The sequence below is a fragment of the Alosa sapidissima genome, chromosome 2, assembly GCF_018492685.1.
Source record: "Alosa sapidissima isolate fAloSap1 chromosome 2, fAloSap1.pri, whole genome shotgun sequence".
In the NCBI taxonomy this organism is placed as follows: domain Eukaryota; kingdom Metazoa; phylum Chordata; class Actinopteri; order Clupeiformes; family Clupeidae; genus Alosa; species Alosa sapidissima.
The window spans coordinates 24,705,942-24,722,494 of NC_055958.1; the positions used below are offsets into that span (position 1 = coordinate 24,705,942).

Consider the following 16,553-nt stretch of genomic DNA (forward strand, 5'->3'; position numbering starts at 1 on the left):
AAATGGGCGAACTGGAAATATATTTGTTGCATCAACCCACCTTTAGGTCAAGGTGAGCAACTCTACAGGTGTGCAGATGCTGCAAGGCCTCTAAGGTGTCCTTCACAAAATACGCCACCTTCTCCTCCATCAGTTCATCATGAGCCACTAGGTAGTCAAAAAGCCTCCCATCCTCCAAGCTACAGAAAGACAAACATAAAGATTTACCACAATGCAAACCTGACGATTGGCAACTCACAGCCTTGTGTCTAACAGAGTAGGGAACTTACAGTTCTAAGACCAGAACATATGCAGTCGCGGTCTCGTAGGTGTCAGTGAGGGCCACCAGCTGTGGATGCTGGACGTGCTTGAGGATGTCCGCCTCATGGGCCACCTGCTCCTTCTTCTGCATCTTCTTATTGACACACTTCACGGCCACATCCTTCTTGGTGGCCTTGTTCAGGCACTTCTTCACCACAGAGAATCGGCCCCTACAATCAGAGGGGAGAGGAATGTAGTTCAGTTTCACCTCCTGAATAAGTATGCAAGTGACATGAACTGAATAGACAAAATGCATTTTAGAACCTACCTCCCAATTTCAGATATTTCAGTGAAAGCTGACTCAAAATGATCTTTCCACTGAATCCCCATCCCATCATATGTAGAGGCTTAAAGACAATCATAAAAAAAGTTTAGTGGTCCACATTTCACTAAGAATATGTCAGTGACTCCCTCCTTCCGAACACACACACACACACACAACTCATCATACGTAGAGGCTTAAAAAACAATCATAAAAAAAGTTTAGTGGTCCACATTTCACCAAGAATATGTCCGTGACTCCCTCCTCTCAAACACACACACACACACACAGAATGTGACTCACGTCCACTGGGAAGGGTGACCATGTTGGATGGCTCACTGGGTGGACTGACCCCCCACGGGTTGCTGGCACTAACCCGAAACTGGTAGTGCCCACCGGGGATCAGGTCTTCAATTTTCACACACACATCTGATGTGGATACCGACTGCAGCCAAACCAGCGAGTCTAAGTGATCAGGAGCACAGGCACGGCCCATTAGCCTCGCAATAGGCTTATAATGGAGTGAGCTGGAACCAAGCCGCTTGGTGAAGCATGTTTGATATAAACAGCAGATGTGCTGCATTCTTACCCTCTTGTCGGTACTCCACGTTGTAACTGGACACAGCGCAGTTTCCCGAGCTGGCTGGAGGAAGCCAGTGGACGATCACTGCAGAGCTGCTCGCCTCTTGGGCCACTGGCCGGGCAGGGGCTGACGGGATACCTATGAAATAAGATGAATGCATCACTTGTTATTGATCCTTTTCACTTTAATATGTTTATTAAACACACTTATTGTGTTACCCCCTCCCCTGTGTATGTGCGTGTGTGTGTCAGGGTGTATTGTATATATACCTGTGTGTGTGTGTGTGTCAGCTCTATGTCGTGCAAGAGCATAAATGTTGTGTAGCAGCAGGACGCAACAGAGAAATAAAGGGAGAGAGAGAGAGAGAGAGAGAGAGAGAGAGAGAGAGAGAGAGAGAGAGAGAGAGAGAGAGAGAGAGAGCGGAGTGAGTGGCAGAAAGAGTTGTGTATGAAAGACAGAGAGGGAGAGACAGACAGAGAGAGAGACACAGAGACAGAGAGAGAGACACAGAGAGAGAGAGAGAGAGAAACATTGGGTCTTTTCCTTACCCTGGACTTTAATTGAGGCAGAGGATGAGGCGGTGCCGTGGTCATTGACAGCCACACAGGTGTAAATCCCTGTGTCTTGGGGCAACAGGTTACAGATCTTCAGCAGAATGTCACCTGTATCCCTGCAGGTAAACAGAATGGCATATCTCAAAGCTGCTGGTTGGAGGGAGACTGAAAAGTAGCGATGGCATCTCAAGAGCTCTTGACAGGGTCCTCCATCTGACAAGCTGAGATCTCCTCCTGTCTAACACTGCCGTCCACTTTGCTTATCCAGAAAGGACATGATTAAAACTGGCTTTGTTTTACAAAGTGCACATCAAACCATTTCCCTATTACCAGAAAATGAAAATGTCAAAAACGGACCCCTTCAAACAGATTGACACTTTTATCTGACATCAAACCGACGTATTCTAAGATCTCGGTGGCATTGCAGCAGATATCATCCTGGAATCTCTCTGAAACCTCTCATGTCAGAGCAGTAAAGGAATCTCCAAAGCATTAGACAACAGGGCCCTCCCTTTACTGTGGCCAAGTCAGCTGTGATGGAACACTGAGATTTCACAGCTGACTTCTCATGAGGCACTGATCTGGCCCTGGTTCCCACAGGATTAAAAAAGCATTGTGAAAACCCTCCAGATCCTGTGTGCCCCGGCACCTGCTGCACTACCTGCTCTTAAAAAAACACACTTGTTTGCCACCCAGGGTCTCAGACAGGAAACCTGGCTCTCTTATCTTAATGCTTATTCAAAAAACGTCTTGTCTACGTATCGTCCTTGTATGATGCTTTTATGTTACTCTTATGTCTATGTTCTCGTCTTATTGTACAGTGTCATAGGGTGACATGAAAGGCGCTTTAAATAAAATGTATTATTATTATTATTAAAATGTTTCAGTACCTAAAAATCTAATATTTGAGTATTTTTTTTCCAATTCAAATCAACCATATTTACTGGATGGGCTCTGGACTGTTGGTGTGCATGCAAATAGTCATCTGCTTTTTTTGAGAGCGAGCACAGTCATTTGACATATAAATGTACCTGATGTTTATTGTGAATCGACTGCTGTTCACTATTAGACTCTGATCCGGTCCCTTCAGAGTGATCTTTGGCTTCGGCCGCCCACAGACCTTGCAGCATAAGACCACGGTCTCCCCAAATGCACACGTCACATCGGCCAGAGGGATCAGGAACTCTGGAGCAACTTTTAGACAAAATCATAACATAACAGATTCGCATTTGTCTGCGGTTTCACTTTTGTGCATGGCAACGTAAAAAACGTTATTTATTCAACCATGTATTTGGGACGTGATGATAAACTCTCCAACAAGCAAAAACCCAATTTGAGTGTCCAGGAGTTCTTACCTTCTTGAATAAAGTTGGGGTTCAATAGCTGCAAAGCAAATAAATGATAGTTAAAACAAACTTATCTAAAGGTAGACGCCAACGTCGTCAAACTGATATTTGTGCTCTAGTCACACAGCTGGTTAATTATATGACTTGACCACTTAGGGGCGCTATTCTTACATCGAGAAAACAGTGATCATGATGGTGAACTGAAACCTCAATTTCTCAGACCGACGTGTGTGTGTGCGCGTGCGTGCGCGTGTGTGTTAAACTAAATCCTTTGTCAAAATCAAGACTTGTCTTTTGACAGTGATTTGAGACCACAACCTGTGTACCACTTGTACACGGCAACACCACAGTCATCCAACCATGTACAAATTACAAGCAGAAATTAGTGACACAGATTTGGAGAAGCATTTGTGTGAGCTTTAACACAGTAGCTTGCTGCACTTTTAAATGTATACATGCATAGCCTAAACCATGATGCATAAACAATCCTAAAGTCATTAGAAACAAATCTTTAGATCAGTGATTCAAACAAAACACACAAAAGCAAAATTACAGTAGGACAAAAGAAAAGCAAAAACAAACAAAAAAAAAACAAATAACATTTCTTAAAATATTACTAGAGAAAATAAAATCTAGAAACAAAATCATAAAGGCTACAAACCATTACTCAGAGCTTCATGTCCATCACACAGTCCTAAAATACTAGTCATGATAAGCTATAGGCTACTAAAACACTACAGCGCGCACACACACACACACACACACACACACACACACTGCTAGGGCTGCATGCATGGTGGACTTTATTTTAAGTACTACCTCCATGCTAGTTTTGGGGTCTAGCTCGTCATCACAATCTGACTCCTCTGAACTGTTTGCCTCCTGTGGTGTGGGATGAGAGAGAGGATGGTTAGACAGGTGACCAGGCCTCCTCCTGTCCTTACTACAGGCATGTGCCAGCAGGAGACATGGGCGACGTGAGAGCACACGGCTTGCATAGGACACAGACATCGTGTTTAGTGCTGGCTTTCCGTGACATAATACCAAACCGTTGAAGGAGAGCATCCAGCGATTGGCACACTGCAAACAATATTACTGCACATCTCTGGTGGTAGTAGTTTTTGTTAGACACATTCAGGATATGAAATTAGTTCACAAACAACTGACAATTCCTAAATGTTGTATGTGGTGTAATATACTGTAGCTGATGGTAGCAATAATCATGGAAAGTAAGGCACCAGGAAGTGAGGGCGTACCTGTTTATACACTAATGGAGTGATTACGGTTTGTATTAGAAGACCACAACGATGATATAACAACAGTGTAATGTGATAAATGAAACCAGTTTTTGACCTGAATATGTTGTCCTTATGACCATTTTGTCCTTGTGACCACATGACTGTTGACACATTTTGATGACGCACATTAGGGTAAGGAGTGTGAGTGGTCATGTTAAAATGTGGGGTAGAATTTGGCTGGTCGCTAAGACTGATGTCAGGGTGACATTGTAACTGTTAGTTCAGTTGAATTAATTACCGTATATCATTTTATGGACATACATGAAGTTTTCAGTGAAGACTGAGGACATGCAACAAAACCATTTCAGAACTTAGAAGGTTGCAAATGCACGAACCCTTAATATCACAACTTTCAAAACATGCAGGACATGTGTTGAGTCTGCTCAGCCTCAAAATGATCGGGCCCGCTTCTCACACTTGGATTAAGCCTAATCCCAGACTAAATACTTACTTTCAATTGAAGTTCTCTTTTAGTCTAGGGCTGGGCTTAATCCATGTATGGGAAACCAGCCCAAACTGTCCTAAACACGTTCACCTAATCTGAAATTTATTTTGAATTATTTCACAACATAGGGCAGGATACTAATTTCATAATACACCACTTAGAACTTCTTGTGCCTATGGAGTGCTGTCAGTTGTTGCTGCAGCTGTACGGTTAGTGGCCAGACAGGGGTTCAGGCGTGACACAGGTGCGCACACACAGGTGAGGGGGGGAGGGCAGCAGGCATTCAGGGGCCTCCGCCGCCCGCTTACTCACTTTCACTGCCACCGCCACCTTGGTGCTCAGTATCTCCTTGGGCTTCCGAGGAAGTCCGTTCTCAAGTTTGGCTTCACTTTTGCCACCACTGCTATCCTGCTCTGCCCTCTTTCTTGTGCGCAGGGTATTCCATGACAGAGACTTCCTGTTGTACCAAAAGATGCAATGGTCAAAGCAGGTACATCACATCAGGGGTGGGGAGGAGAAGAAGATAGGTCACCAAACTTTATTGAGAAAATAGCACAGGTATCCCTTCAGCAATATAACATTGCCTACAGATTCGAAAAGAAAGGCTGTTATTTTATGTACTAAAATACTGTCAGTCACATCACATGGGCTACCTCCAGGGACCATTTCTGGTGTTCACCCTCCCTCAGCATATAACAACGATACTCCTAAAATCATTACCATATAGTCTTACACCATGGTGGATACATTATTTGAGTCAAAGCAACTTGGGCTTCAAAGACCCCTATTATGACTTAACTTCATTAGGATGAACAGGCACTAAACAACAGATGTCAGATTCAATAGGTAGCTGCTTTGAGCACAAATGTAATCTGCTTCGGACCAGCAGGGTTAGTACAAAATAAGAAAAACAGTAGACTACAACAAAACATGAAAAATGGAATCATAATAATAAAATCATAAGAAAGTGCAAAAACGTATAGTGCTCCTCAAACATACATTTGTTTAATCCAATAGATTGTCAAAGATAGTACCGGCACTAAAACATTCTTTTAAGATTTAGATTCGTTCATATTAAAGGAAGCCTACATTAAGCCTACAATAAATAAATACCGAAATCACAATAAGTCTGTAAATCTTCCTGATTTATGGAAGGAAATTCCATAATATCTGAATTTCACAGACTGATAATTTGATTAATCGTTGGGATAGTTTGGATTCATATGGGGACTCCAATCCATTTTGACTGATGGCAATAGGCTAGAAAAATGCTGTTTGACTGCATCTGTGCAGTTTCTTTTCCAGTACACACCATGTAATTGAGAGCCCCTTAAAGCAAAACATAACGCTTAATTTTCTTGGCTTTGTTAAGTCATGCTCATGTCAAAATTTTATTTTACATATTTAAAATAATACATTTAAAATTATTAGTTACACTACAAGTACAATGCTGAACATTGTGACTATAATTATATTGCACAACCTGACTTCATTAATATGGATCCTTTTAAATAGTGCAAAAGACTTTATACAGGAATGTACGGAAAGAGTATCAGTAAACAAATGAGGACTATTTACAATAATCGGCCAACATATCAGGTAACCAATCAAATCAAAATAAAACTGAAATCAAGTTCTCAAAAATAACATTAAAACAACAAAAACCCAATCTGTACAAATTGCCACAGACAATAACATAAACTTTCTCCACTTGGAGAAATAGACCTCAGTCCATCAAAAGGTCTTTTTTTTCAAAATTCACAAAGAAAACATAATGGTGTTAGAAACAGAAATAAATGTCCAGACCAATGAGTTCCACATTGATGTAAGATTCTCTCAGTTCATCTTCTTTCTAAGAAAACGAGATACCTCTAAAGTTCATTTGCTCCCGTCCCAGTCTTTCTGCAATGACTTTGATTCTTTTTTTACTAGTCAACAAAAAAAGGGGGGAAAAAATAACGCCCACAGAAAGTAACATGGAATTAGCCTTCGCCCTTCATCCCACATTTCTGAGTTAGTTCCGATAAAAAGACGGGTAGATCCCTGCACCTCTGTCATCTGACTCTACCAGCCAGCCAGAGCTCCAGTGGAGGGGAGGTTGTGGCTGTGCGACACTTACTTGATATTCCCATCAGCACTGTCTAGGAGTGTTTTACTGAGGGGGCCCAGGATGTGGCCGGGCAGCCAGCCCTCAGCGGCGGGCGACTGGCTGTTGGCCGCCCGGAACACCAGGTACATGTTCTGCTGGTTGGTGGCCAGCACCTGGACCGCCTCGCCCTGGCTCACGCAGATCTCGTTCTCCTTCAGTGCACTGTAGTCCTGCATGACCATCATGGTGGAGGAGACGCCGTTACATCGGACGCCGTCGTGTTGCTGAGTCAGCATGGAACACAGACATGGACACACACACACACACACATACACGCATACGCAAACAGAACAAATGCACCAAAGTTACAGGAGAACATACAAGGTTTCAGAGGTAACTTGAGAGTAGTGAAAACTCTACTAAAGTAGCATTAAAGTAGTGTTAAAGTAGTGCGTTAAAGTAGTGTTAAATTATTTACTGCAGGTTGGTACAAAGCACTCATAGCAAATGAGAAATGGCTACTGTGCATATCTGGTGTAACTGCAACATTTTGACACCACAGTTTTCTCAAGAATATCAACAGACTGGTGTCCTGTTGAGGGGGAAAACTAGGCCAGCAAACAGACTAATAATAGCCTCATTTTTGAGCGGTGCTCTCATTCGGCAGAGCAACTGAGTTTTGACAGAGCGCGATTTTATGAGGACTTAATGACAATTTAAGGGAAGGCTCAGGAAGCCATTCTGAGACTTACCCGAGTGGAATCAAACCGCTCACTGTGTTTCTGCGGGTCGAAGCAGGGGCTGCCGTTGGAGGTAGACATTTTGAGAGAAGTGGGGGTCCTTCCCGAGAGAGGGGGCTTCTCCACCCCAACCGAGGTGGTGGAGCTGGGTCGGCCGGGCTGCTGGGACGGACGGCTGGCTGACGAGTTTCTGGTTAGGGAGTGAGACCCACCTTTCTCCTTCTGGTACTCGATCGGGGACTGGAGTGCTGTAAGGACAGTTAGCATGTGCACGGATGAGTAGGAGAGATGGACACAACCCAGAAGAGCCCGACAACACACAACAGCTCCGTTATAAAATGTTTGTAATCACTGTATATAAAATTTGTGTTTGGTAGATGTGGCGTATAAGCATTTTTGAATAAAAGTCAAGTCATTAAGTATTTGATGGCCATTCTCACCAGATAGAAATTTGCTCTGGGCATCTAGGAGGTCTGTGATGTGCTTGACCCAGACCTGCTTGATGTCTACGTTGGCAGCCTGCAGTGTGAAGCGCTCTGACGACCCACGACTGGTCAGCACAAACTTACAGGGGTCATTGTCAACATGCTCCTCCAGTCCCAAGAAGCACACCTGCTCAGAGAGACACAAATGCTCACTTTACTAAGGAGAACCAGCTATGCTCATTTAAAAAAAAATCAGATATGTGGAAGTATTAAAAGTGAAATGTGGTTTCAGTGTGGTCCCTCACCTTGATGCTCTTCTTGAACTGGTACCCGGGGGTGGACGAGCCTTTGCGGAGAAGCTCGCTGAAGATGACTATCTGCTCGAAGAGGAAGACCCTACGCTCCTTACTGCGCGACAGGACACCTGAGTCTTGCTCGGTCACGAAGAACGTCTCCTGCTGCAGTAGCTTGCCCTGGCTCGTCAACTTCCCCTGCAACGCCAGACCACACTGTAAGCATTACCATCTCCTTCCCTCCCTCCCTGAATAAACAGGGGCGTGTTCCCCAAAACCATGGTTGCTAACTAAGTTAGCCGCTTTGTTGGTTGCAGTAACAGGTTAGCAACTATGGTTTTGGGAAACGCACCCCAGCTCATTAGCATGATTATGAATGCCATGGCCGCCAGTGCAATTCCTCCTGCGAGTTACATTAATAACCAGGACGAAGAGTGTGAGCTACTCTTCACAGATCACAGAAAACACAAGAAAAGCCTCGCCTCAATTGAATGCATTATCATTATTAATAATAACAACTTGTCCTTCAGTCTGTCAGCAGCAGAGCATTAAGGGGCAGCCAGGCTGTCATTGGTGTGTCAACACCCGTGTGGATGACCGTGAAGCCTGGCCCCTCGCCTCTCTCCACACTTGGTCATAAAACTAACCGCACGCTCGTCTAGTAGGTCACAGTGCAGGCAAACAACTAGGCCCTAATCTCAACCCAATTACCCCAGGCATGGAGAATGTGCCCTTATCTCCAGAGTCAGAGATTTAATATACCTCCAGTGTAATGGAAATGGAGGTCCGTAATGGAGGTCACTAAGCTCATGGAAGAACAAACGTGGAGTGTCCATCAGCGTGTGAGTGAGCATGCCCAGTCTCTCGCCAGCACCCCTATTAACTTGTCTCAGTTTTGTAAAAAAAAATCATTCAGAATAGGTTCTTTTTTTTAAAAAAATAAACATTTTTGATAAATTCATGTATTTGCACGTTGTTCTCTCTCAAATATTTGCACACTACTAGCTTATCTAAGCAGAATAGCACACATGCAACAGGGCAAAATGTACCTCGTAGCCTTGAAGCCTGCCCAAGTTCATCATATCATTGCAGAGCTTCGGTACTTGAGACATCAAATCAACAGCTTTCTGCAAAACAACAAAATTTAACACACAAGAATTTGAACATAGTGCTGTGCAGTTTTTAACATTTTCAGAGGCTGGTTTGAGGCTGGTACCTCAATATGTTCACAGTCCAGTCCTGCCTTGGTGCTGTACTTCAAGAAGTCCTGCAGGCAAACAAAATAAAACAACATAAGGTATCCCTCACTTGTGTTGACTTACATATTAAAATGAAATGTATGGGTGTGTTTTGGTCCTCCTACCTTGAGAAGCAGTTGATATTTTGTGATTCTCTGGATAGGCTTGATCAGAAAATCACTGATTGAGAGTCTTGAGGTGATGTCTTGCTGTATAGCCTGCAGAAACGGAACAAAGTTGTCAGGGTTGTCATCCGATTAGCTTTTGGTTTTATAGAATAAAATTATACAATATAATATATCGTACATTATACATACCTCAAAGAAAGTGTCATATTCAGCAACAATGAATTCTGACTTGGGTTTGTTCTGACAGTAGACAACATACATATGTAGTCTCCTTTCCTGTGAGCACATGGTTAACATCACCATGAGTGAACAATGGCTGAGACAATGCGTTTACACGGTCAGAAATCTCCAAATGTCAAAAAGCTCCAAACTTACATGTTTGATGAACAGCTCAGGTAAGTGTTCATGGTCCTCCAGACATTTCTCCAGTTCACCCACAAAAAAGCTATGAGCCACAAGACACCAGGGAGAGTGTGAACATACAGTATATGTCAGCTCCTTTGGTGGACGTATACAACAACCTAAACAAGATATTTTGGAGTGACTGCTTAGAGAGACCACTTACTCTCTGTGCCAGTCGTAGATTTGATGAATATTCCCAAATACAATCTTGTCTTTCCCCTTCATATCTTCAGGGATGCCCTTCTCCTCTATTGTCTTCATGAAGCACTGTGCAGGACAACAGATGTACCATATTAATGACATATGATTAATGACCACTAAACACAGAGTCTCGAATCGTATCTACACAAACAGAGGTGTGAGATGTGTGAGGGCCTGTGCCGGCGGAGCTGTTTATGGCCGGCACGGCTACGTCGCTAAAACACCAGGTCTCCATGTCTCAGGTCAGATTCACATGTGGGCAGTGGCATGCAAATAGGAGTGTTTATGAAATAAAAGCTGTTCTGTGGAGAGGCAGCAGACACTGATGCAAATGAAATGACAGGAAGGACAGGGACAAACAGGTTAGTGTGCTGTGGATGCCAGTATGGGTACTACACACACAGGTTACCTTAAGGGCAAAGTAAGGCAAACGCTGTAACTCACCTCAACTACGATGCCCAAGTCTTTGACATAGTCCTTCTCTGTCTGTATTAGCTCATTTAGGACAAACCTGTAAAGAAACCATTACAGTAAGTCCACATTCATATTCATGAATATTATAGACGTTAATCATTTAATTCTTCACAAGGAGGAGATATACTGTACACATCAAATCCTGTGTGGTCAACCACAAGAACATTTTCTTAAGTTTCATCAGTTGTGGATGAACAACTTTCCATAATGTAATATGACTACTGACTAAACATAAAGGAATGTGTGCCTTATCACAGGGGTGTCGAGTCATCTGCATAGAATAACATAGTTGTTATTCAAATATTCTAGTCGTAACTGTATGTGAAATACTAGTTACTGAGTTACTCCTTATCTAGACCAGAAAAGGAGACACGTGGATCCCTATGGTCTATGCCAGTAGTTGACATAAAAGAATGCATTGTCTAAATTTCATGATGCGGCATGAGAAGTGAGGTGGGCTCTTACATGCGGCCCCGCATGGCTTTGGCCTTCTGCTCCAGCTCAGGGTCGCGTGGCTGAGTCGGGGTGGGCTGCTCAGGGGGGCTCATCGTGCTGAACCCTGGGTAGGCGCCTGGCTCCAGAGTCTATCACCACACACACACACACACACACACACACACACACACACACACACACACACACACACACACACACACACACACAGAAACAGGTGAAGCTTATCCACAAGCAAGGTGGGCTGGAAGCTCAAATGCCCCAACTAGGGGGCCTGCTAATTGTGTCCTATGTGAAGTCAGCACAGTGGCAAATGGGCCAGTGCATCTTGTTTAAAGATAACAATGGATAGGAATTTAGAGTGTTGGCATGGATCCAAGTTCTCTAACCTGAAAGAGAATGAACCTCTGCCGAAATTACATAGGTAGCCAAAGGCAAATTACGTCGGCAACTATCAACAAGGACAGTGTAACATCCACAGTTGTATACTGTGAAACAATAATGACAGTCTACTGGCAGTGGTGTCAATTGGCTTACAGTACTGGTATATTCTGCTTTTAGTAAAGGTGATAATAATCATAACAATAGCTTTTGAATGTAGACAGACCACAAACTATAGCAAAACACTGCCCTCCATACCCTTTTTAAAAAAATACAAAATATTTCACTCCAACACCTATAAGCATGCTCAACACCGTTATTGAAGACAAAGGCAACAGAAAGAAAGACAGAGAGGAGGAAACACACACACACACACACACACACACACACACACACACTGAGGGTTAATGGAGACTCTGGCGGCGGTAGCTTGTAGTGCCAGGTGTGTGAACCTGCCCATGTCCAGCCGAATGGGCCCCAGCTGCACACTTACCATCTTGGTTTTGACCAATTTCTCTATAGCACTGACAAGCTCGGAGGCGCTGGGGATCTCGGTGGAGCCCTGGCGCGCGGCAAGCCGTGCGGAGGACTGCAAGGCACGAGGTTAAAGAGGAAGGCCACGTTAGGAGGGTGGGAAGAGGAGGAAGGGAAGAGGAAGAAGAGGGAGAAGAGAGAGAGAGAGAGAGAGAGGATGTTAATCAACAAGCGCTCGGCACCTTTGGGGCGGCCTCGCTAGGCGGAAGAGACAGAGTAATGCTAGTCTCCTCGAGACAGCATTGTGTGTGTTTGATGTGACAAGTACTGCCTTATCAAATACAGCTGCTCGTGGCCATCGTTGTGAAAAGAGGTTAAGAAACTAATTTCCTTTAACAGGAAGCGCTCACGGATACAATGCACGTCTTACAAGTCTTGTAAGTTGCATTGGATAGATGAGTCTGCTAAATAAAGTAATGTGAAGGTTGGTGCCAATGCTGTTAATCCTCCTTTAATGTTTAACGGGTGATCAATTTTGTTTGTTTTCACAAAACCAATGGCCATGAGAGTTAGCAAACTACTAGGAAGTGAAATAATTTTCCAGGGAAAATCATCTCAGCACAAAAGGGCAACAGTGTACAATGGCTACTCTGTACGGTGGAACGGGCTTAAGTGCAGTGTTAGGTGCCAGGATGAGAAAGTGAAAAAACAGCATGTTAGTTAGACCACAGCATGAAGCTCTCCCGGCTGAAAACAGGACGACGGCAGACTGGGAGAGAGAGAGAGAGAGAGAGCGCGTGTGAAGAGTAGAGAGAGAGAGAGAGAGAGAGAGAGTGTGAAGAGTAGAGACAGACTGTATAAAGAGCAAAAAGAGAGAAAGAAGGATGAAAATTTCACACATAAAAAAACACCGCCGGTGACTGGAGAAATAAATGCTTTTAGGAATACCATAGATGCATGTGTCTGTGTGAGCATGTGCACAGTGTGTCCATGGGCTTATGTGAAGTATGACTAGCATGAGCTGGTGATACACGTGAGCATTTCAAAGTAGAATGTTGTAGACATGACAAAAGTGAGTGACAGTCCATCTGACCTTGTGATGGGGGGAGGTGTGTGTGTGTGTGTGTGTGTGTGTGTGTGTGTGTGTGTGTGAATGACATACAATAATCCCACCAAACTGCTAAATGTGTGAATAGTGCTGATCCTGCCGTCATGTCGGGTACTGGAAGTGGAGGCTGCAGCCTACAGTACCTTATCCTCCTGGGCCGAGGGGTCTTTGATGATCTCCATGGGAGGGGGGAGGGGTGTGTGGGAGTCGTCCTCAGGCTCCTCCTCTCCTCCGCTCTGCATGCCTGAAGGCTTAGGGAGCTCCTCTTTTCTCTGCACAAGAGGAAGAAATGGAGGGAAAACAGAGAGGGAGTGAGAAGGAGGGAGAGAGAGGAGCGACACTGTAGCGGTGTAGCGACACTGTCTCTCTCTCAATGAGAGAGAGAGACACAGTGTGGTTTGAGAAGAGTGAGCACAGAGCAAGAGAGAGAAAGAGAGAGAGTGTGTGTGTGTGTGTGTGTGTGTGTGTGTGTGTGTGTGTGTGTGTGTGAGAGAGAGAGAGAGAGAGAGCGAGCAAAGAAGAGAAAGCAAGACAGAGTGGGGGGGGGGGGGGGGGGGGGGAGTATTCTAAAGAAGTCTATTGTGGTGAGGTTCACACAACTGCCCTGTTCCACAGTAACTCTTTGTGTGGTCAGCAGACTGTGTTGTGTACAGTGCTTTTTGAGCAGGAAGTCTCCAATGGGCTAATCAAGTCCCTCTGATCGGACTCCGTATCACTATGGCCACTTTTTGAGCCAGGCCCATGCTCTTTAGAATACACTGCTCGAAAGCAGAGTGAGAACAAGGAGGCCAGTTTTCTCTGCGAAATGTGGCCAACGGCTAAAATGCTACCAAGATTTGTTGTAACCATGGGCGCTACACATCCACTCTCATACTGCTAATGTAGCAATCAATTTAGGCAGATCATTTATATAGACATAAACATGAGTCACTTGCAGAGAGACCGTAAATACAAATGAACTGAATTAGGGACAGAAATTCCCCGCAACATCTTAAATGACGTAATATAGTGTCTAGGGGCGACACAGAAAAGTCCCTATTGTGATTTATTACTTGTTCCATGAAACAACCAAAAACATTGCTGTGACAAACACAACACAATGTGAGCATTTCACTGCTGCCATTCACAGGAAACAATTCATTGGAAATGTGTGACAAAGAGGTTTGATGCTATCGCAAGTGGCAAGTCTAATTTAAGAATGTATCTAAATTAGAAATCTTACGATCATCCATCACAGCAAATAACCCTGTAGAATATGTCATATCAGATACGAGCAGTTGTAATGTGGCCTCTCTTGACTTTCCACTTTCCTCCTAACTCTATCAACAATATCAGCTGTAGTTAAGAATAGCCCATTATGAACACCCATTTGCTTTGGGAGGCAATGTCCCTGACTGTACAAAGAAGACCAATACTGGGTCAGAGTTCATCATGGGTTATGGTTAGAATCGGATGACATATGAATAGACAAGTTATTAAGTACAACTTAATTATTGCTATTAAAGGTTGTATCAGCGATGGCGGGGATACGTCACTTCTGTTGATGTTCAAACAAAACAGAGAGATAGTTCGCTACTCCCTCCCCCTCCCTCCCGTGCAATTAAAACTCTCCTAAACGCGCATCTCGTCGGTTATTGGTTGAAACACTTTAGTGGGTTGCCAACCCTTGTTGGTAGCAATTGTTTTTGTGTACAGATCTCGGAGCCTAGGGTGCCTACAGAGACGCATTTTTTGACGGCCTGGGGCAGACAGCTAGCGGATCGTTAGGAAAGATTAGATGAATGTGATCATTTATGTTTGGGCCTTTTTTGGGCCTGAAATCGCTGATACAACCTTTAAGTACAATAGGAACACCAAAAAATTCGGAACAATCATTGCAATTCACTGACCTCTATATCCACATAACCCTTGCAACACAACCAACTAAACTTACTAGACAGTCTGACTCATAAGTGGACCTGGCCCAGACCCACACCTGATCAGGGCCAGATGTCCACTACTATCCAGGCCGGGAACACTATGAGCTCAACCTCTCATACAGACATCATCACCTCACCCTGGACATGCCATCAGTTCTGGCCCTGCTCACCTCCTCGTCCTGCATCTCCGGCGGCCCCAGGTCCATGCTCTTGCGGCCTTCCCTCTTCTTCCCCCCTCGGGGTCGGCTGGGCATCTTCTTGACGTTGCTGCCATGGCTGAGGCGGCGCACGGGGCTGGTCAGCCACTTCTTCAGCGTGTTGCCCGAGCGCTTGGGCCCCGGTGAGCTGGTCTGGATGGAGCTGAGCGACGGCTGCGGCTGGAGCGTGGCCACCGACTCGGTCTTCCCTCCAGACTCAGACACGGTGTAGTTCTCTGGAAACAGATCAGATCGATTGATTATTGATTATTCTTTTTTTTAAGTGTATTTTTTGGCCGTTTTGCCTTTATTCATATAGGACAGTGAAGAGTGAGACAGGAAGTGACGGGGAGAGAGAGAGAGATGGGCGGGACCGGGAAATGACCGCAGGTTGGATTTGAACCTAGGTCTCCGTGGGCACTTGGGCCCGTATATGGTATGAGTGCTGTAGGTTGTTGCACAGCGACACCCGATTATTGATTATTCTATATATCAGGTAAACAGGCACTGCTCCTGCTTGCGTTGCATGTAATCCTTGACTATGCTCACGTAATCTATGACAAGTCTATTTTGGACACTAAAATGGACGGTCATTGAACTGAAGAAATGTAAAAGCCTTGACCTTTGCTGTGATTAATGATGACAAAATAAGCATGATTTGACTGTACAATATCAAAACACTGACCAGCATGTTTTCACAGCCATTATGAAACACCGGCATCTTGAATTCCCACGACAAGAGGAATGGAATGCTAACCTTTCAGGAGAGCTTTGCTTCCCTGGTCAGTGTTTGTGTAGTACAGTAAATCGTGGTGTGCTTGCAAAAGGTTTTCTGAGCTGTGAACTGTACATGAAGGACAGTGATGACTGAACTTCAGACTCAGCAGCCTTAGGCTACTCCCACCCTCTGCTCAAGGTCTGGCCTTAACAACAGTGGCACTCCCTTGAATTGATCCATAATCACGTTAGTGCCCATGAGAAGTCAAAATGACTAAAATGAGATTATCTAAACTACTGTCTCTGGGAAAGCATACAGAAATGGTAAACAGCCACACCTTTTCTGTGTCCACATTCTCTTCACTTAAAGGTATACTATGCAGGTTTAGGTATTTTTGGCGAGTTTAGAGCCCCCTCTAGAGTCGCAATGTATTTATATGTTACTCTGCTGTTGTAAATAGCAAACTTGCGACTTATCCCCCCTGTACATAATGCAAATGCTTTTGTTGTGGAGGTGAAGGATTAA

At 44.3% G+C, this 16,553-nt stretch overlaps 1 protein-coding gene across 4 annotated transcripts in view; it reads right to left on the reverse strand.

Moving 5' to 3' along the window:
• The window catches only part of kalrna (kalirin RhoGEF kinase a), a 150,310-nt gene that overhangs the window by 2,593 nt on the left and 131,164 nt on the right, over nucleotides 1-16,553 (reverse strand). For 3 of the 4 annotated variants that reach the window (XM_042068980.1, XM_042068982.1, XM_042068983.1), the window contains 25 exons: nucleotides 15,284-15,546; nucleotides 13,338-13,466; nucleotides 12,106-12,201; nucleotides 11,244-11,362; nucleotides 10,749-10,815; nucleotides 10,267-10,370; nucleotides 10,077-10,146; nucleotides 9,891-9,977; nucleotides 9,699-9,791; nucleotides 9,552-9,602; nucleotides 9,385-9,462; nucleotides 8,348-8,533; nucleotides 8,058-8,229; nucleotides 7,630-7,865; nucleotides 6,908-7,161; nucleotides 5,101-5,245; nucleotides 3,865-3,927; nucleotides 3,055-3,082; nucleotides 2,731-2,893; nucleotides 1,694-1,815; nucleotides 1,152-1,283; nucleotides 866-1,027; nucleotides 569-647; nucleotides 270-470; nucleotides 41-179 (listed from right to left, as the gene is read on the reverse strand). In XM_042068980.1, coding sequence (XP_041924914.1) covers nucleotides 41-179; nucleotides 270-470; nucleotides 569-647; nucleotides 866-1,027; nucleotides 1,152-1,283; nucleotides 1,694-1,815; nucleotides 2,731-2,893; nucleotides 3,055-3,082; nucleotides 3,865-3,927; nucleotides 5,101-5,245; nucleotides 6,908-7,161; nucleotides 7,630-7,865; nucleotides 8,058-8,229; nucleotides 8,348-8,533; nucleotides 9,385-9,462; nucleotides 9,552-9,602; nucleotides 9,699-9,791; nucleotides 9,891-9,977; nucleotides 10,077-10,146; nucleotides 10,267-10,370; nucleotides 10,749-10,815; nucleotides 11,244-11,362; nucleotides 12,106-12,201; nucleotides 13,338-13,466; nucleotides 15,284-15,546 — 3,239 coding nt within the window. The remainder of the gene's footprint in view (nucleotides 1-40; nucleotides 180-269; nucleotides 471-568; nucleotides 648-865; nucleotides 1,028-1,151; nucleotides 1,284-1,693; nucleotides 1,816-2,730; nucleotides 2,894-3,054; nucleotides 3,083-3,864; nucleotides 3,928-5,100; nucleotides 5,246-6,907; nucleotides 7,162-7,629; nucleotides 7,866-8,057; nucleotides 8,230-8,347; nucleotides 8,534-9,384; nucleotides 9,463-9,551; nucleotides 9,603-9,698; nucleotides 9,792-9,890; nucleotides 9,978-10,076; nucleotides 10,147-10,266; nucleotides 10,371-10,748; nucleotides 10,816-11,243; nucleotides 11,363-12,105; nucleotides 12,202-13,337; nucleotides 13,467-15,283; nucleotides 15,547-16,553) is intronic. The other variant, XM_042068981.1, reaches the window with a different exon arrangement.